General features: G+C 33.1%; 3 protein-coding genes across 3 annotated transcripts; all 3 read left to right on the top strand.

Moving 5' to 3' along the window:
* The first annotated feature begins 562 nt into the window (after nt 1-562).
* chia.1 (chitinase, acidic.1) lies at nt 563-3,317 on the top strand. Its single transcript, XM_065241332.1, has 11 exons — nt 563-690; nt 772-801; nt 980-1,184; nt 1,300-1,356; nt 1,468-1,633; nt 1,769-1,893; nt 1,978-2,101; nt 2,184-2,366; nt 2,539-2,655; nt 2,742-2,868; nt 2,976-3,317. The coding sequence occupies exons 1-11, from the start codon at nt 666-668 to the stop codon at nt 3,182-3,184; spliced, it is 1,368 nt and encodes a 455-aa protein (XP_065097404.1). The 5' UTR covers nt 563-665; the 3' UTR covers nt 3,185-3,317.
* An 8,470-nt stretch (nt 3,318-11,787) lies between these two features.
* On the top strand, nt 11,788-16,244 carry chia.2 (chitinase, acidic.2). Its single transcript, XM_065241331.1, has 11 exons — nt 11,788-12,088; nt 12,171-12,197; nt 12,372-12,576; nt 13,788-13,844; nt 13,966-14,131; nt 14,214-14,338; nt 14,438-14,561; nt 14,715-14,897; nt 15,003-15,119; nt 15,199-15,331; nt 15,432-16,244. The coding sequence occupies exons 1-11, from the start codon at nt 12,064-12,066 to the stop codon at nt 15,677-15,679; spliced, it is 1,410 nt and encodes a 469-aa protein (XP_065097403.1). The 5' UTR covers nt 11,788-12,063; the 3' UTR covers nt 15,680-16,244.
* Nucleotides 16,245-18,561: 2,317 nt separating this feature from the next.
* On the top strand, nt 18,562-21,166 carry ovgp1 (oviductal glycoprotein 1). Its single transcript, XM_073811877.1, has 10 exons — nt 18,562-18,597; nt 18,690-18,894; nt 19,002-19,052; nt 19,171-19,336; nt 19,423-19,547; nt 19,647-19,767; nt 19,878-20,060; nt 20,175-20,291; nt 20,387-20,519; nt 20,613-21,166. Exons 4-10 carry the CDS (start codon nt 19,181-19,183, stop codon nt 20,870-20,872), a joined length of 1,095 nt encoding a protein of 364 aa, XP_073667978.1. The 5' UTR covers nt 18,562-18,597; nt 18,690-18,894; nt 19,002-19,052; nt 19,171-19,180; the 3' UTR covers nt 20,873-21,166.
* The last annotated feature ends 163 nt before the right edge of the window (nt 21,167-21,329 follow it).

Raw genomic sequence — 21,329 nt, 5'->3', positions numbered from 1 at the left:
TTCGTCTGCAAAGGTTTCCTTTAACAAATGCATCCACTCACAAAAAAGTTTTGATATATTTGCAGTAGGAGATTTACATAATATTTTCATGAAACATGATCGTTACATAATATCCTAATGGTTTATGTATATTTATTTTTTCATTTTGGATATTATATATAAATAATGATATTGGATATTTATGTACAATGAAAAATGCTCGCCTTCCTCATATGCTTGCTAAAATAAAATTGTCTGCTAAATAAATGAAGGTAATTTACATGATATTTCATAACCACCTCAAAGATAATAACATCATCCAATAATATGCAAGTTATATGACTTATATGCTTAATTTATTGCTTAGTTCTGATGAAGTTAACCCTTATCACCTGTACTTTGGAACTATTAATAATGTATAAATATGGAGAGATTTCCTGAACAGCTCATTCTCAGTGACACTGGCTGAGGTAACAAAGCTTTTTAGTTTTCCTAACAATATTTTTTGTTAATTTTTGGTTTCTAAAAGCTGTTTATGCACACATTATTTTCATTAACGTTCATAGAATGCCAGCTATATGCAATTAAAGTGGTGACAAATGTCATGTGAATGATTTTTTTCTTTCACATTTACAGCTGAATATATATAATTCTGAAGAACCTGTGTCATTGGATTCAACACTAAAATGACTAAATTTACTCTCCTAGCAGGTACGTTTCAATTTCTTTGCAAAAACAATGTGCCATGAAAACAGTTTTACTCTATACATAACCATGTTGTCTTTCGCGCAGGGCTGGGCTTCCTGCTAACACTTCAGATTGGTAAGAACTTATTTTAATCGAACTGTTTTTGCAAATAAACAATAAGTGAATGCTTATAAAAGCACAGAATCAAAATAAATATTACTTAAATTTATATATATAAATATAAATATTACTTAAATTTATATTTAAATTTGAACATATAGTTATTATGATGTAAACTAATAATTTCTCTTAGTGAACTCTGCAAGACTGGCGTGCTACATTACCAACTGGTCCCAGTACAGACCAGGCAATGGAAAGTTCACCCCAGATGATGTTGATCCCTTCCTCTGCACACATGTGATCTACTCTCTGGCCACCATTAACTCCGTCAATGAAATTACAAACATTGAATGGAATGACGACGTCATGTACAAGTCGCTAAATGCCTTGAAAACAGTGTAAGCAAAGGCTATTATTAAACATCCAACTTAAATTATTAAATTCTTCTGGTTGTTCATGATCTAAATGTAAAAACTGTTTGATCTTTTTTATATTTTTGAATTTGATTTATAGAAATCCCACATTGAAGACACTGTTGTCTGTTGGAGGTTTGACCAATGGCATCAGTCCGTAAGTGATTATACATAAGTGATAAACCTACATGTTCTACACTATAAAAAAACTTAATTAAACGAAATAATATTGCATAGCCCGTTACTTAAGTTCCTCTTTGCACTACAGATTTATTAAGATGGTATCAACTCCAGAAAACCGCAAGGCTTTCGTTCGCTCTGCCATGTTGTACCTGCGTGCCCATGGCTTTGACGGCTTGGAGCTGGATTGGGAGTATCCCGGACAGAATGGAAGTCCACCTGATGACAAGCAGAGATTCACTGAATTGATCAAGGTGAGACTCTAGTCTAACATTATTATCATAAGATTATTTCCATCGTGTCTATATACCTTACAATTTGCATAATGAATCGTATGTCAGTCATTTCCTATATTTCTAACTATATTTCAACTTTGTCAAAATTCTCAGGATCTGAGAAAAGCTATCGAACAGGAGGCCTACGACACAAAGAACCCGCCTCTGATTCTCTCTGCCAAGGTTGCTTCTGTAAAGTCCACTATTGAGAGGAGTTATGAGATCCCTGAAATTTCAAAGTAATTTCTTTATACCTTTCAAACTTTTTCAGGCCATGATGTGTGCTTGAAAAGTGTTTAACATCCACCTTCCTGTCATTATAGACTGATGGACTTCATGACCGTCTTGTCCTACGACTACCATGGACACTGGGATAAAGTGACGGGACACAACAGTCCTCTTTTTAAGAGCAACGTGGACAGTGGAAACGCCCTTGAACTCAACGTCGTAAGATTGAAAAACCATACGTACAAATTAAAATCCATATATTCAAAGCATTAGAAGTCATTTGATGTACTTTTTTGTTTAGAACGCCTCAGTGACACACTGGCTGAAGGGTGGAGCTATTCCTGCTAGACTTTTCATTGTCCTCCCCACATGGGGACGCACATTCACCCTGTCCAGTTCAGAAACAGGTGTTGGTGCCCCAGCTAGCGGCCCCGCTGATGCTGGTCCCTACACACGTGATCCAGGCTACTGGTCCTATTACGAGGTTATGATACTTATAATTATTATAACTTGTATATTTTACTAGCCTAACACATGGCACATATATTGGGTCAGGGATTGTATTAATATTATCTTTACAAATCTTTGTGTGATGTTTATTCACCTTTGACTTTGAAAGGCCCCACAGATGTTCTGAAATGTTATTTGATTCACAGATCTGCTCTCTGGAGACTACTGCCAATGTGCAATGGATTGGTGAACAGAATGTCCCCTATATAGTTAAAGGAAAGGCCTGGGTGGGCTATGAGAATTTTGAAAGCTACACTGCTAAGGTAAACTATCTTTTGTCCTGTAAATATACAAAGTTACGCAAAGGCAATACAATGTTTAATGATTATTCTCATTCTGATATTGGCAGGTGGAGTGGCTCAACTCCCTTGGTCTAGGTGGAGTCTCAGTGTATTCTATAGATTTGGATGATTTTTCAGGGCGTTTCTGTTCCCAAGGAGCTTACCCTCTTGTCAACCATTTGCGCAACTCACTCGGTAAACACTTTGCAAGCATTTTTATGTGATTAATGCTTTATATTGCCTGAAGTGCATTCTTTCTTTTGTTATATAATGAGCGTGTAATGGTGATTTTCTTTTGACAGGTTTCGCTCCCAAGCCCACCTCTCCACCACGACCCACCACAACTGCAAACCCCTCAACCTCCTTCTGTGTTGGTAAACCTGATGGGCTGTACCCTAATGCAGCCGATAAGACAACCTACTTCCACTGTTTCCGCGAAAACACATACCTGCAACATTGCCAGCCCGGTCTGGTCTATGTTGACGATTGCAAATGTTGTGACTGGCCATAAGCAGATGAAACAATCAACATAAAACACTGCTAAATACATTCAAATGTAAATTGAAACAAGGTTCAGTGTCTTGTTCGTATGAAAGAAAATACACTTGTTTGTTTCAGTTTCAATAAAATATATATAGCAGGCATTTTTGTCTCTTTTTTACCTACACAAGCTGATCATCTTAAGTGGTAAAATCAAGTATACATTTTTAATAACCTTTAGAAATTCATGACATTTTAATAAAGTAATATAGTGATGCAAATATAACGTGTTTGTGTTTTTCACAGTTTATTAGAGTTCTTTTCATTTTCAACTTTGGCTTAGCTGGAAAGCTTTTAGGGTTTAACTGGGACCTCAAAAAGATTTCTGTATTTGCCCATTTGCCAAGGGTCTCTTATAAAAGCCTAAAATAAGAAAAACAAAAAAATCTCTTATAAAAAAGACACACACACACACACATACACACACAAATATATATCTCTTAAAAAAGCCTAAAATAAAAACAAATAAAAATCTGACAACAATCACATATGAATACCTACGTACACAATTCAATACAAATGATGACACTATATTGACGAAAATGACGGAGATTGACATAAGCCGTGAGGGCATGGGTGCTGCAGAATTTGCAGTGTTGCCAGATCCCATTATTAAAAATCCTCTTTAGAAGTAGTGTTTTATAGCCCAATATGTGGGGCCCCCCTACAAAGCACGAAATGGGGCCCCTCCCACCAACAGTGATGTCTAGCACTTTCTTTTTATTTACATAATTTATTATAAATAAATTATCTTTGTATAAATGCATTTAATGTCAACATTAACATTATACAGGTCAAATAATGTATTTATCATGATTTTGATAGGCTGTGTATAATGCTTTAAAAAAATACCTCCAAGAAATCATTTTTCTTTTATGTTCATGCAGATAAACTTACCGCCGATATTATTGTTGTTTTATCAATGACAGAAATAATTTGTAGCGTTAGTGTGTATCCACCACGCAAACCATGCAACTGCGTTGGGCCCCGCGGGCTTGGGGGGCCCCCTACTGGCCACAAGCAGTTTACTTATTTAATGAATTCTTATTTAATGATTGCGGATAGAGTTATAAAAAGGGGGCGTGGTAAGCGTAGCTTCGACAGTACATGTAAGTGCTGGGATGAGCACTTGCTAGACTCTCTCGATTGTCAAGTTGACTTTTGAGACTTTGGGCTTCACACCTGTGATTGGTGGTTTGGTTTAATCATACAGGTAAAACATAATAGGATATAAAGACACCAAGCAGAGGTTAAAATCACACAGAAAATACATCAATCATATTCTGGATCTCATCAGTGTCATCAAAAACAATTTTAGTGTATGTCTAGTCTATATACTTGTTGTATCTCACAGTAAGTTTGTTTCTGCAATATGAAAATGAGAGCTATGTAATTCCCATTATTAATCGAGGCAATAACCAACTTACAACATTGTTACAACATTAGTTTGTTAGATCAGTCTGAATCATAATCTAATGCTTACCCTTTTTTCTTATTTAGTTTTTAAGAACTGTAATAATTACATTATTTTAAATATATCCTATAAGGAATTTGCAAGCAAAAGATATATCTGTGAGGGGCTTGAACATATTTTCTGAACAAAAGGGAGGCCTGGTGGAAAAAGTTTGGAAACCACTGGCTTAAGGTAAAACCAAGACCTTTATTATTTTTTTACAGAGAATGATTCGGTATCATTTTGAATAAGACAATGGGCACTATTTGTATTTTTTCCAACCAATCATTTTTGTCTTATACCAAACTGTAACAATTTTGTTAAGCAGTTAAAAAAAAAACTGCTTTATATATGTCTATTCTATATACTCAATATTACTGTTGTGCAATTCAAATAAAAACCTTATAGGCAATGTTGGGGCATGGGGGCCCCCAGGTCCTTGGACTTTGCTTAGGGCCCCCAAAATAGTAATAAGAAATAGTGCATAAGATTTTTACAGCCCTAGCCCAAATTAAGGAAAATTCAGTCTGCCTATCTGTGACTAAAGGGAAACAATTTTCTAGACTGAATCTTCAAAGGTTTTTCTTAAATATATTGGTAATGAACTCTCAATATAAAAACATAGGTGAATTAACAGATGCAGATTCCTTACAGGGTGTTTCTCAACCCAAAAATGACCATGGGTGTCCATTTATATGTCCGGAATCTTTCCTCCACACCTGAAACCATTTGTGTATTTTGCGAAAATCGTGTCATTTGCTCCAAAATATAAATTTCTTGTTATGACAGTGAATCTATTCGTTGGACAACATTGTCTATTTATTTTCATTCTTCTGAAAACAACCATAAGAGCAAAAAACAAAGTCTAGTATCTTGTAAAGTTCTTGTTCATATAATATTGCTTATTAACATGATTTCAATAATAAGCATTTTTGCCTGAAAAAAAAGAATTCACCCTTGGTCAACAGTCCATCCCTCAGTACAAACAGACAGAGTGGCTGCGTCCGAAACCGCATACTGTATAGTAGGTACTGAATTAGATGAAGTACCTACTTACTTGCCGTTAAAACAGTAGGTACTGTATAGTATGAATCCTGGTAGTATGAATGAGATTCGGACGTACTACATCCGCCATCTTGCTACATCACGTGACATACGTCGTCATCACGTCATGTCATTTCAGCGCGAAAACAGCCGCGTGCCTCTTCTTCTTCGTTGGATAACTCCTCGTCCGGGGCATCATGGGATAGTGAAGCGTCCATCGTATGCACACTGCAAAATCTAACCGGAAGTAGTAGGTCATCCGGGTACTTTTCGCATACTGTTTTTCGAATACTATGTATTCGGACATACTACTCGCCTCGCCTACTGCTTTTCGCGTACTATATAGTATGTAGTAGGCGGTTTCGGACGCAGCAAGAGTGTACCTAAACTAACTAAAGTGTAAAATGTCAAACAGTTTAAGACAGATCCCAGGTAAAGATAAAGTAAATTTGAATGTAGTAAATCTACACTTTAATACTAGCAATTACATTTGTAAGTTATGTAAAGTTGTAAAGTTATGCTTCAAATATAATAATTAAAAGTAAAGTTCTACTTTAGTACTTCAGTGCACATGAAAAAGTATACTAAATTAGTGTGCGAAAATAGTACATTTACTAAGTTTACTTCAAAAGGTAGATATTGTTAACTCTTAACACCCCACCCTGGACCTCACAAATTTTCAAACCTCTGGCTATGGCCATGATTGTGAGGAATGTTTGTAACCAAACTGATCAGAAGCCCCACTTATAGGAAAAAATACTATGGAAGTCAATGGGGTTTTTATAAATTTGGTTAGTTTTTATATTTTAAATTGTTTTATTTGTAATCTAAAATGTCATATTTTTTAAATTGGTCATTGTAGAAATGATGGAATTTGGCCATTAATCATAATGCGTTTTCACCCAGCATAAATGTAAACACAGTATATCACATAGCTGATCATTGATTTTTATTGCATAGCAACATTCTGTTACTGTTCATATATCAGGACATAACATTCAAACTAACATTTGTGTTAATATGTTTATTACAGTATGTGGTAACCGTTTTGTAAAAGCAATAAGGGACTATGTAAACTATAAAACTATAAACTATGAAACTATGTAAACTTACGCTGTTTAAAATATTTTCTCAGTCTCATGAGTATAAGGTGTCTTATAGTGGCTCTCAGTCTTTTAGCCTCTAAGACTTCTTAGAGTCTAAGTACTCCTATTGTACAAGACAATACTACATTATTGTATAAGACAATATTAGACTACATTATTAAATTAGTATGCTGTAATGTTCCTGTAGTGTTTCCCAACCCTATTACATTTAAATACACACTGTAAAAAAAATCCTTGTTGCAATTACATTTTTAAGTTACAGTTACAATTCTTTTTAACTTTCATGACTAGTGATGAGTTGCTATAAATTATCAAAATAAAGTTGACTTAAACTTGATTTTCATCATTTAGATTTTTATAAAGTTAAGTGCCACAAGGATTTTCATAAAGTTAAGTACCACAAGGATTTTTATAAAGTTAAGTACCACAAGGATTTTTACAGTGCAGTCACAACATGTTAGTTGTTTGTTTAACACTACACTGTAAAAAATCTTTGCTGCAGGGGCGTCAGTTTGTGCTGAAAAGTGGTGGAGACAAAAGATCATATGAAAAAACATTACAGCAGGACGGGAAAAATATTGAATAACAGCACATCAAAAATGGGCATAGCGTAGGCCAGTCAACAACACAAAAATAGTCAGCATAATACCCTCAACAATGTTGTACACTGCAAAAAAATGATTTTCAAGAAAAATTCAGTAAAAATATCAAAAAATTCTTAAATTAAGATAAATTAAGTCTAGTTTGTAGACCAAAAATATGATTTAAGTGATTTTGTGTATTAAACAAGAAAAAAATCTGCCAATGGTTTAGGCAAAAAGTCTTGAACATTTTTCTTAAACACTAAATTCAAGAAAAATTTTCAAGATTTTTTGCTTGTTTTATGCTCAGAATCACTTAAATTTGATAATTTTGGTCTAAAAACTAGACTTAATTTTTTCTTGATTTAAGAATTGTTAGATATTTTTACTGAAAACAAGACAAAAATACTAAAACAATTTTTTTCTTGAAAATCATTTTTGTCTTGTTTTCAGTAGAAATATCTAAAAATTCTTAAATCAAGATGTATTTTCTTGATAGGCAAAATGATGTTAGAAAATAAGTCTACTTAAAACAAACAAAATTATCTGCCAATGGGGTGAGAACATTTTGCTTTAAGTTTTTAAGAAAAAATAAATCTTATTTTAAGATTTTTTTCCCATTGGCATATATTTTTGCTTGTTTTAATCACAAATTCACTAAACTTGTATTTCTTTTGTCTAAAAACTAGACTTATTTTATTAGGTCATTTTGCTCATCAAGAAAAAGCATCTTAATTAAAAAAGTTTTTAGATATTTCTAGAAAACAAGACAAAAATACTAAGTAAGAAAGTCATTTTTGCAGTGTAAGTCGCACAGGCATTGCTTGATTTTTCAGAACATTTTAACCAAATGCTTTCAAAAAGTGGTGGGGACAAAATCAGCCATTTCAAAAAGTGGTGGGGACATGTCCCCAGCGTCCCCAGTGTAAATGACACCTATGCTTTGCTGCCTTTTTTTATGAATCAACTCAGATTTTCAAGTCATGTCAACTTACTATTATTTATCTTGACAAGAGATGAGTTGCTACAACTTATAAAAATATGTAGACTTTTTTTTAACTATACTACACGTTTATAACAACTCATTTGTATTTATAACAACTCATGTCTAGTCAAGATAAATACTAGTAAGTTGAAATGACTTGTAAATCACAGTTGATTCAACAAAAATAGTTAAGGCAGCAATACATTTTTTACAGTTTATATAACCTTTGGTTGTATTACTATTTAATTACATAACATCCAACCACAATACTTAGGTAGGCTATAATTTGTCAGTATTTCCTATGCCATAAAATAAAAGTTGTGTGTTCTTAAACTGCCTTTTTAAAGTAACTCGGAAAGCACAGTCATAAAATGCCTTTTATCTCATTAAACATAACCATCCTGATAATGTACAGCTCGGTATCTGATCTGATGTGGCAGGCAACACTTACAGTAAATAAGCACAGGCTTTAAAAAATTGAATATTACCAATTAATGAAACAGGTCTGTAATATATTTATATAAATGTGTTTAGTTTAAACATTTGAACTTTTCATTTCATTTAATACATTCAGGTATTTCATACACAATGACATCATATTCAGGTTTTATTGTAATTTAGGTGTTTTCTGTTTCTCTTCTACTGTACTGTACATACTTGCTTTTTTATTTAACACAAATATTATCAGTTAACAACCTACCAGTGATAAGATATGAAGTAAAATAACACTAATAATCTCATCTCCTTGTACATTGGCTTTCTTTCAACATCTCCTCCTTATGGCTTTTTTCTTATTACTAAAATGTACTAATTGATTTACCTTTTAATTTGATGATAGGATTCAATAAAGTCTGTGCATTTCTGATTAAATTAGGATATTACTATCACAGAACTGTTTAATCCTGGCCTGCATGTTGTCACAACTTTGTTTTTTGAAACATAAAAAATGAAACATGAAATAATTTAATTCATGTATAATTTAGTATAAATTAAAGGTTCTAGATTTATATATTTCAGAGTGTTGTACCACCAGGTTATGTGATGTTTCAATAGCACATGGATTCTAGTTAATACATTTATCTAAAGAATTACCCCATATCTTTGAAACCATAAACGTTTCGTGCCAGGCATGTATGTATTCTATAGATACCAAGCTATTTATAGCAATTACATAATAATAGTCGAAAGTTGAAGTTGCCTTTGTTTAAATGTTTTTTTCTATTAACCCATAAATGGATACCTCAGGTCTTTAGAGCTCTTGGTTAATTTTTTTAAGATAGACCTCCAGCTTTTCATTATTCCTCAATGTCCCAGCAGGGCACAAACTAACACAGGGTAAATTGTAACAGGGTTACTTTATTTATACAGGGCCGAGCAATCTGTGCTTTTAATCTTTTCTCTTACTGTCAGAAGATGATTTTCTAGCAGGCGTTACAACATACCCTCTGTTTGTAACAATTAACCACACCTGTGGGGTAAATTGTAACGTTTTGCACTCCTGTCACTTTTAGTGCAATTGTATGGTAATCGTAGGTGCCAAAAACAAACTTTAAGTGTTAATTTGTAGCACAGATGTGTGTATTGACTGTGTAAAAATGATTAATCTAAGTTTTTTAAAAATTGAATGATAGAGCCGGAGCCAAAAAGTGTTAGGTTGTGCCCTGCTCTCCAATGTATTATCAACAATTCAACAAGAGAAAATCACAAAACTGTAAAATTTTATGAATAATTTAAGGTAAAAAGTGTATAGGGTCACTAAAGAAACAATGTTTGTAAAAGTGTAAGTTAATTAAGCAAAATGCTTTTTGTTATTTTGACTAAATTGATAGCCAACACAGTGGTTGGCACTGTTGTCTCACAGCAAAAGGGTTCCTGGGTCGTGCCTGGCTAAGTTATTGAGCCTTTCTGTATGATGTTTGCATGTTGTCCCTGTGTGGGTGTCCTTCTGGTACATCAGTTTCCCTGCAGTCTAAAAACATCCAGTTGAGGTCAATTAGAGTCATTAAATTTCCCTAAGCTGTGTCAGTGTGAGTGTATGTATCTGCAAATGTGTGTGCATTTAACAGTTAAGAATGGGTAGTGTATTTATTAATTATTAAAATAAATTTAAAGACCCATTTATCACCTTTTTAATTGCACTTATTTCACACTTTCTTTATTTGAATAAACATGAATACCTACACTGTAAAAAATATGCAAAATAGATTATAGATTTTTATGTTTCTTTATGTTCTTTACTTGTTAGTTTAAATAAGTTATGTCAAATTATCACAGGTCTAAACTTAAAATTGAATTGACTTGCAAAAAAATAAAATTTACATTTTCAGCATTTTTTACACTGAAAAAACAACTTGTAAAATAAAAAAAATAAAAAAAATAAAAAAAAGATGTCACTTATTTATTTTTATTTTAGAAGTTAGATTTATTTTAATTGTATAGGTAAAGTCTATTACTTTTTTGAATATTAAAAATAAAATCCTACAAATATTAAATAAATCTTTTTAACTGTTCTGTGGTAGATTGTATTTACAATTTGATATTATCTTTAACAAAGTTGTAGTTACTATGGTGTTATAAATGGTATAACAAATTCATGACTGACTAATTCAGTCATTGAAAAAACTTGATTCTCCACATAAAACACACACAAAGCTGTGTTTTTGACATGCATTGTCAGTACTGTGGAGAGAAATACAATAAAATGTTCTGAATAGGGTTCATGTAAGTAAACACTGATTACCTGAACGGTGACTTCACAAAATTATCATTTACAACAAAACAACATCGATAATATAAGAGCTTAAAACTTTATGACATTTTATTAACAAATATTTAAGTAGTTTAACTTCTGTGTTTTTATAGATTAATAGATTTATTATATTAATAGATTTTATATGCTTAAGTTAAATTAACTAAGTAAATTTTTTACCAGACTTGAATGCTCTAAATTACATTTATTTATTCAAATTTACTTAGTTATTTTATGTGCAGTGACAATAAAACAGTTAAATAATGCAAGACAATATATAATACGCCTTACTATTCCCACACAGTTCATTTTGTACATTAATTAATTGTGTATTTATTATGTTTTTACTTTGGAAATGTTAATTACAATGTAGAAATTATGAGGGTTAATCTAATATATTTTACTACACCAAAAAGTTTTTTTTCAGTGTACAGTGTGAGTGTGGCATTGCTGATGTGACTCATGATGTATATACTTTATAAACAATTGCAGCATTTAGTTAAAACAGCTTGGTTTTGAAAGTCAATTCAACCTACTTAAGTAGCATAAAATGTTTGTTAATTTGACAAAAATGTTGCATTTTTACAGTGTACATTTTATGACAGCAGTTCTAATTTTTCGTCTTATCTGTGATTTGAGCTTTACATAGTCAAAAAGTACAAAGGTGTTTTTTTTACACACTAATGTCTTTTAGTCCATAGTTTACATGAGATACCATATCTTAGTTGTCTCAATAAATCATCCCAACTTTGTTCTAAACCTATTTAAACTCCAGGGTCATTATGCACTTTTCACTTCTATACGTGCCGGAGGAACCCCAGGTATGTCATAATCTGAAAACTGTTTTGAGGATGAAACTTTATATATTTCTTTTATAAGTCTAAATGTAATAACAAAAATTCTTTGTTACAGTAAATGTAAAGTGAGATCAGATGGGAAAACTTACACTCTTAGCAGGTAAACATTGTTTATACTTTAATGTTAATATTTAAAAAATATATTGTACTTGCCACTTATTTCCTTTTCTTGCATATTCTAGGCATTGCCTTGGCATTTTGCCACTGTGGTAAGTCTTTTAATATTTATTGCAAAATTATTGTTCAAATAAGAAAGAACTTAATTAATTTAATTAATCTAGAGAATTGTACTCATTAGACAACCAAGTTTTTTAAAGAAGATAATCAGATCTTAAAACAATGACTTTGTATACACCAATGAACCATTGTGTGTTCATGACCAGCATTCTCCATGGAAATGGGCTGCTACTTCACAAACTGGTCCCAGTACAGACCTGGAATTGGAAAGTATACACCTGCAAATGTCGACCCCTTCCTGTGCACACACCTTTTTTATGCTTTTGCAATGATTAACCATGCCAATGAGCTTGTCACCTATGAGTGGAATGATGAGACCCTCTACAAGTCCTTCAATGACCTCAAGAATAGGTATGTCTTATTAGAGCCTAAGCGCTGCTTAACATGTTTAAAATTTTAAGTTAAAGTTGTCTGCCTTTAAGTGTTGGCAAAGGTTGACACATGGGGAACCCTCCATCACCTCCTTTTACATGGGACATACCCTTGATGCATATATTATACATAAATGTATTGCTCATCAATACAACAATCCCAAAAATTAACCCAAAAATGTTTATATTTGACCCAACAACGTGTTAGAACAACCCAGCAAATTGAGTTAAAACAATCCAGCATTACATTCGTGTTATAGTCATGAAATATTTGATTAATTTATTTGTGTTCATGGCAAGAAATTCTGCATTTTTTTTTTCGTGCCACTAAGCACGAATGTCTATTTTGTGTGATTTTTTGTATTGTTCTCATTGTTTTTTCCTATTTTTTTTTACGATTCTCGCTTGGGGTTGGTGTTAGAATCACTTTCTGTTACATTTCAGACATACTAACCCAATCCCCAATTCTAATCCCAATTGCAGGCGAGAAAGTTTTAAAAGCGTAAGAAAAACATGTAGAAACCAATACATAAAATTACATCCTAACCCAAACCCCAAATCTAATCACAACCCCATGCGATAATGATTTAAAAATAGGAACAAACAATGATACATAAAATGACACAAAAAAAGTCGTGCCACCGACACAAAAATACTATTTATAGAAATTTGTGCCACGAAGTAGTGACACGAAAAAGACATTTGTAGAATTTTGTGACATGAACACGAATAAATTAATCAAATATTTTGTGACAACAACACGACTTTCCATGAGATAGGATAGCAACATTACAAGCCAACACTGTAAAACCAACAAGTGACTTAACTCAAACCAATTAAGGAAACCGGTTGCCTTAAACCATTTAAGTTTTTAAACACATACATTTGAGTACTGTGAACTTGAGTCATGTGCAAAATAACCTTCCATTTTATAGACTGTATGACAAAGCAAAACATTTAGAACATTTGTTCATTGGGTCTTCAATTGAGATAGATTTATCAGTTGTCATGTTGGCTGCAGGAAAACACACTTTGAATTTTTTTCTTTTATACCATTGCTACTTGCAAATATATTAATTCATACTATTTTATTCATGATGATTTTATTCTTAAAGATGCAAGTTTTGATATTATAGGTAAAAAAGCATAAATAACTGTATTTGACAAATGACTCTTTTTTACTTTTTGCAGAAATCCAAGTCTTAAGACCCTTTTAGCGATTGGTGGATGGAACTTTGGTTCAACACAGTAAGTATAAGGATAAAATATTAACTTTTATTTTATCCATTCGTTATCTAGAACCACGTTGAAGCTGTATCTGGTGTATTGAAATGCAAATAATAAAGATTGTTTCCAAAATTAATCTCAGGTTCTCCATCATGGTGTCCACTCCTGGAAACCGTCAAAAGTTTATCCAGTCTTCCATCAGCTTTCTGAGAACTCATGGATTTGATGGTATGGACTTAGATTGGGAATATCCAGGATCAAGAGGAAGTCCACCTGAAGACAAACAAAGATTTACACTGCTGTGCAAAGTAGGCATTCAAACTCCAATATTGCAGAAACGTTTTTATTTAATGTCTAATATGTTTAATTATTTACTTTCCTGTTTTGCAGGAACTTATTGAAGCCTATGAGGCTGAGGGCAGAGCTACAGGCAGACCAAGACTACTGCTGAGTGCTGCAGTGGCAGCTGGCAAGGGGACAATTGATGCTGGATATGAGATTGCAGAGATTGCCAAGTGAGCATAATGACACTATTGGTTAATAATCCCATTAAAAGCTAAAAATAGACAATACATGCAAGTTGTTTAACCATCCTGATTTGTCCGTCATTGCAGATACCTGGACTTTATCAATGTGATGACATACGACTTCCATGGAACTTGGGAAAGATTCACAGGACACAACAGTCCTTTGTATCAAGGGTCTGCAGATGATGGAGAGCTGATATATTTCAATACCGTACGTAACACTATCAAATATCGATTTAAATCTGTTAAACCTACTCCCTGTGATATTGTGATGACTCCAGAATCAGATTTCAAAGACTCATTTGAAAATTCAACTACAAAGTCTTAGTTTAGTCTCAAAACAACAATCCTCCTCCATCTTCAGGATTTTGCTATGAACTACTGGAAGGACCAGGGTACCCCCGTGGAGAAACTCAGAATGGGTTTCGCAACATACGGTCGTACCTTCCGTCTGACGACTTCAGAAACTGGAGTTGGAGCTCCAGCTAGTGGACCTGCTTCAGCTGGAACCTACACCCGTGAGGCTGGATTCTGGGCTTACTATGAGGTGAAAGCTTTAAAACTATAAGCCATAAAGAATGGACAATGTTCCCCGAAAGTATTTTTTTTTCCAATCTAATGCTGTTAATAAATATTCTTCATGTCTCTGTAGATCTGTGGCTTCCTACAAGGAGCAACCATTAATTGGATTAATGATCAAAAGGTGCCATATGCCGCAAAGAACAATGAGTGGGTTGGATTTGACAGCAAGGACAGCTATGAAATTAAGGTATGCTTAATACCAGGGTGGATTTTTATTTTCACTATATATCAGCAAGACTGTCATCCCTTTTGCTCTCAATTCACAGGTCAGTTATCTAAAAGACAAAAAGTTTGGAGGAGCCTTCGTGTGGGCACTTGATCTGGATGATTTTGCCGGACAGTTCTGTGGACAGGGGAATAATCCTCTCATGGGCCATCTGCGCAATCTTCTGGATATTCGTAAGCATTGTTTTCATTGCAAATCTGTTTTATATTATCTGAGCAAAACATACAAACAAACTAACTAATCGAAACTAATGCAAATATTCTGTCTATATAGCAGTGCCACCAACCCCCTCAACCACCACCCGTGATCCCAATCAGACAACCATCACTACTAAACCAACAACCACAACTACCACTCATGCACCAGGACCAGGATTCTGTAATGGAAAGCCAGATGGACTCTATGGTAACCCTGAAAATCCAGCCCAATTTTACAACTGTGCAGGAGGTAACACATACCTGAGTCAATGTGCTTCGGGCACTGTGTTTAATGACAGCTGTAGGTGCTGTTCTTGGCCCTAACCTCTAAGTGAATGTTCAACCTTATGAAGAGATTATGACACTTAAAGAAACCTCCATGAACTATGAAATGGAAAAATGTATGTCATATATAAAAATGCTGGTGTAGAGACTCCCTCTTGAGTATGTTAAGCCTATTTTGAAGGTGTTTTTAAATTTTGTGTAAGCTCCTTTTTCATGTTTGTTAAAAGTATATAAATAAAATACAAACCCGAACGGCCATCTATTAAACTTATATGAACATATGCAATGTATGTAAATGTAATGTATGCAAATACAGTCAGCTCTTAAAGCATCATTAAAAAGCATCAATTTTCATGTTTTTTTAATATCAAACAATTATTGTCATCAAGGTCTGCCATGACTGAAAGTGAGATAAAGTTAAACCCAAGTTCAATTTATTAACTTGTTAAATTAAATAATAAAAAAACATAAAGATCAAAATATATATAAATATATATTTATTTAAATATATACAGAAACAGGTTTTTTTGAAAAATGGTTGAAATATACATTTGTTCTGTGTTGAGTACATTTATCATTAAATAAACAAGTTGACTGATAAAGATACATGATACCGCATAATGTAATCTGACAAGGGCATTATAACATTATATGCACACTTTACATAAGATTTTCCATCCTTGGTCATTATGGTTCAAAGTACTTTGACTTAAGTACAATAACATATGCCTAAGACTTAGCTTGGGAGAGAGTCAAATACAATGGCTCTCACAAGGATTTTTCACTTATAATCTATATTCTATTGACACCATCAAATATATAGTACTGTCCAAAAGTCTTAGGCCACAATCACCAGCTTTGTTGTTTTAGCAAAGTTTGTCCATCCATATTTATTTTTTACTCTTTTTAAAGATACAAACAACAAAAAAGAGGAAATATGTACACACAAAAAAAAAAAACATTTTCAGAACTAAATGTCTTCTTCAGGCATCAGTCAGTATTTTGTGTGACCTCTCTTGGCACGAAACACATATTGAGCTTTTTTTGAGGAGACTGAAGTCCTGAAGTCATTTGATAAGAATTAGAAATAAGGATTTAATTTCATTTAGGTTTAAGAGATCCTGCAGCTGCATTCTATTGCTCAAGTGAAAGGGGAGTTTACCCTAAATACTTGACACTTCAGCTTATACTTTTATACTGTTTTTAATACTACATAGGCTACACATTTCCTGTATTTTCTGGTTGTATTGTAATAAAGAGACTGAGATATAATTATATGATCACTATACAATTGCAAAAACAACAAATTTAATGGTAGCATGGTGGCCTAGGAATTTTGCACAGTACTGTATATTTTAGATGATGTCTTAAAAGACTACCCGACAAACCTTACAAATAAAGAAGAAAAACACACACAAAAACTCTTTCTTTTTTCACAACTGATGAAACTATGATGTCAGAATGCACCTCATCACCTCCTGTCATCTGTAAAATGATATGATTCAAGATTTTTTTGTTGCACAAATACAGAGGTTGCATGGTAAATATAAACAAAGCCCACATTTGGCTAAATAATTTGGATGGTGACTCACTTATTTCTGCCTATGTAACTTTTTCACTCTTTAATTTAACCTTTTATTGATGTTATTTGTATTTATTATGGCTTTCTTTCGAGATGAAGTTGCAGAGATGTCTTAAGGGCAATTCATTGTGTTACACCTGCTGGCTCTACAGGCTTTCTGAAGGACGTCACTAAAGGAAACAAATGCATCACTTTTTGTATCACCGTTCTGTCTGTTTATGTGTCTGGGTATCAAACTGAATGACGGCTGCATCACTTCACCAACTGACTGTGGATATCTGTCATTATGGCAAAGTGATATAGCTAATATTTTATTAATTAAAAATTAATTAATTAAATATGTCTTTAAAATAAATAAACAAAACACTCTAATTTGTAAACTCACTGATTAAAGGACTGTTTTTAATCACATAATTAAGGGCATCACATAATTAATGGTACTATAAAACAATACAAAAAGATAACCAAACTACCTCTATATCTACCTATCTTACTGATTTATATGCCTGGCAACTGACCCATAGTTTATTCTTACGGCTATTGTGTATAGCGTGACTTTATCTTGTGACCATCCCCACATGCCTCAAGCCACTAAAACATATCATGTTTGCGATGAGATTTGGTAACTACATCTCCAATAATGCAGTCTATAGTTTCAAGTTTCAGTTAAAAGATACAGAGCTTGAGGTGAAACTGAAAATGTTTTAGCTAAAAAACAAGTTATTTTACATTTGTATTAAACGTTAAAGTTAAAAATTTTAAATAAGAGCACAACATTTTAATAATTTCAAGATTATTAACTTTTTGTCTTTTTTCGATATGTGGGGTGAAGAAGCTACCTTGAGATTTGCATTGTATTCTTAAGCGTTTACAATAGCATTTTATTTTATTCCATTGTGAGCAACCTCAGGGGAGTTGTCATCCACACTTCTGTTTTCATCATAAAAGATATACAGACTGCTCATTGTGTCTAAGAAAAAATCTTAAATAATAAAAAAACACATATGGAAACACATAAATCTTGAGTTTTATATTGACAAAACTGGCCAAATATTTTGAAATTTTTCAGAAATTTTGATTCATCTTGATTTGTCAATAATCAAGGTAGAATTCAAAGTTTTTTGTCATGTTATATGGTACATAGCTATACCCCTCCCTGTTTCTTTCCCCACCCCTCACTTTACTGCAGCGTTCTCAGGTCACATGAACAGAAACAAAATGAACAGGGGAATAACATATTTAACAGGTATTTAAACAATGCATTTTAAGTTTTTACTTTATAAATGTAATATGTGTCTTTGATACAATTGAAAAACATCTCAAATTAATATACACTGCATCTTATTTTTAGGATTGAACTTGCTTATCCAGTTTGGTAAGATGATAATGTACATAAAGGATGTGATCCATTTTTTAAGAAATGCCTAGAAATCCATGTAATGTATCTTTATTGATTTTTATCCTTAGTCGCTTGTTCAAAACTGGCGTGTTACTTCACAAACTGGTCTCAGTACAGAGAAGGACCTGCTAAGTATCTTCCCGAGAATGTGGACCCAAACTTGTGCACACATTTAGTCTATGCGTTTGCCATTGTTAACTATGCCAATAAGATAACTGGCAGTGAGTGGAATGATGTGGCTCGCTACTCAACCTTCAATGCACTTAAGAAGCGGTAAGTGACTTAGGGTTACAGTTAGGTCAAGTTTTTACTTGTGTTTATTCATATCGTATATACTGTGTTACAAAAAGTTAATAATCATGTTTGTTTAATTTCTAAAGAAATCCACAGTTAAAAACTTTGCTCTCCTTAAGAGATCAAGACACAGGACAGTAAGTGTTCTGTTCAATAGTGTTTTCTATTGGTAGCATGTTTTTTTCGTAATATCTTTATAATAAATATTAGACAGATAGAATAATAATAGCAATTATTTTGATTTGGTCTCAGCAGATTTTCTATTATGTTGTCTAATTGGACAAATCGTCAGACATTCATCAAGTCTTCTATAGAATTTCTGAGGAAGAATAACTTTGATGGTCTCGATTTGGACTGGGAGGACAAAGGTTCTTCAGGAACGCCGCCAGAAGATAAGTTAAAATTTACTCTACTGTGCAAGGTTAAAACCATTTATTAAAAAAACTTCTTGTAAAAAATCATATAGGGTTCATATAACAAATTATATAACCACTTTTAAACTTTTAGGAACTTTCGGAAGCGTTTCTAACTGAAGGCTGGCCAAGCAAAGATTCAAGATTAATTCTTACAGCAACAGTGTCAGCAAAGAAAGAAGTTATTGAAAGGAGCTACGATATACCAGAGATCTCAAAGTAACAGCAAAATTTCCATTTAACATCAATGCTATTATGGGCACTCTTATATAAGTTTTTTAATATAAAACATTATCAAATATATTTTATTTCCTGTAGATATCTGGACCTTATTAATGTCAAGACATTTGATTTTCAAACGTTTGAAAATGGAATTGTGAGACATCACAGTCCTTTGTACACCGATATCCATGATGAGGAGCATATCTACTCAAACACTGTATGAGGATTGACATCAGCACAGGCTTTAAATCTGTGAATAATTTTCAATTAGTTACAGACATTCTTGCATGCACTTACACTAAAATATCATTTTTGCCTTTCATACAGGATTTTGCATTACGTTATTGGAGAGTTCACGGAGCTCCTCCTGAGAAGTTATTAATGGGCTTTGCCACTTATGGTCGCTCCTTCATCCTCACCTCAACTCAGACTGGAGTCGGTGCCCCAGCCAGTAACTTTGCTTCCCCTGGACCTTATACTCAAGAGATGGGCTTTTGGTCTTATTTTGAAGTAAACTTCAAGGGAATTTTTAGTGCAAAATTATTGTTGGATATTTTGTGTTGTAATTCTGGCATATTTTATAGCATCAAATTAAGTGTAAAGGAATCATTTAATTTTTTTAAGGTGTGTCTTTTCTTAAACGGGGGTGTGGTACAGTGGATAGAAGACCAGAAGGTCCCATTCTCTGTTAAAGGCAGTGAATGGGTGGGTTTCGACAATCAAAGAAGCTTTGAGATTAAGGTACATTTCATGTAATTTAATACCATGCTACCATTACATCTGATTTTACAGGTAATGTAACATAAATTATAACATTTCTGACATATATTGTTAAGATAAAATATTTACTGGAGCAAAGTCTGGGAGGTGCATTTGTATGGACTCTGGACCTGGATGATTTTTCCGGACATTTCTGTGGACAAGGCAAATATCCATTAGTCAGCTACCTAAAGAAACAGTTAATAAATGGTGAGATTTACATAAGTTAGTTTGTCATGAGTAGTCTGATATTTCATTAGGAACATTCCAATTATGAATTATATATTTCTTTATTTGCAACAGGAGCAAACGAAGGTCCTTCATCACCACCAACGTGTGTGAAACATCTCACATCTCTACTGGTACTAACAAGTCAGTTCTGTGCAGACAGACCTGATGGACTTTATCACAGAATTGATAATCTTAACTCATTTTATGAATGCCGTGGAGGAAAGACAAATATCACCTGGTGTACACCTGGTGCCATTTTGAACCATTCCTGGAAAACACAGCCATCAAAGATATTTTTTATTATTTTAGGGTTTGCAAGTTTTCTAATTTAATAGCATTGCGTATTTTTGAATAAAGCAGATGATTCAAATAAAAACAAATATGAAAAGACTGGACTTCAACAAGTTTTATATATCATCTTAGCATATCACAGGATAGGTATAGCTTGCCTATACTGTAAATGCATGTGGTGAGTGAGTATGTGATTTTCATTCTGTTACAATAAAATGTGTTAAACAGTTAATTCATCATAAAAGGGTGACTAAGCTTTACTAGTTTATGTTGAATTGTTACAATTACCTCGACACAATTAATAAAAACACAATGGATGTATTGTTGTAATACTGTAAAATGGTTATATAGGCCTAATAATGATTGTTGTTTAAATAATAAATGTAAAGGTAAACAAGCAAAATGTCTGTGTCTTTAGTTGTACTTTTGTACTGTTGCTTAATGTGACTAATTATTTATACTGTATCATTGAATAACAGTTCCAGCTGTATTCGACTT

The sequence above is a fragment of the Paramisgurnus dabryanus genome, chromosome 14 (genome assembly GCF_030506205.2).
Source record: "Paramisgurnus dabryanus chromosome 14, PD_genome_1.1, whole genome shotgun sequence".
In the NCBI taxonomy this organism is placed as follows: Eukaryota; Metazoa; Chordata; class Actinopteri; order Cypriniformes; family Cobitidae; genus Paramisgurnus; species Paramisgurnus dabryanus.
The sequence above is the reverse complement of the archived record's forward strand: the minus strand, read 5'-3'. Positions and strand labels throughout refer to the sequence as shown.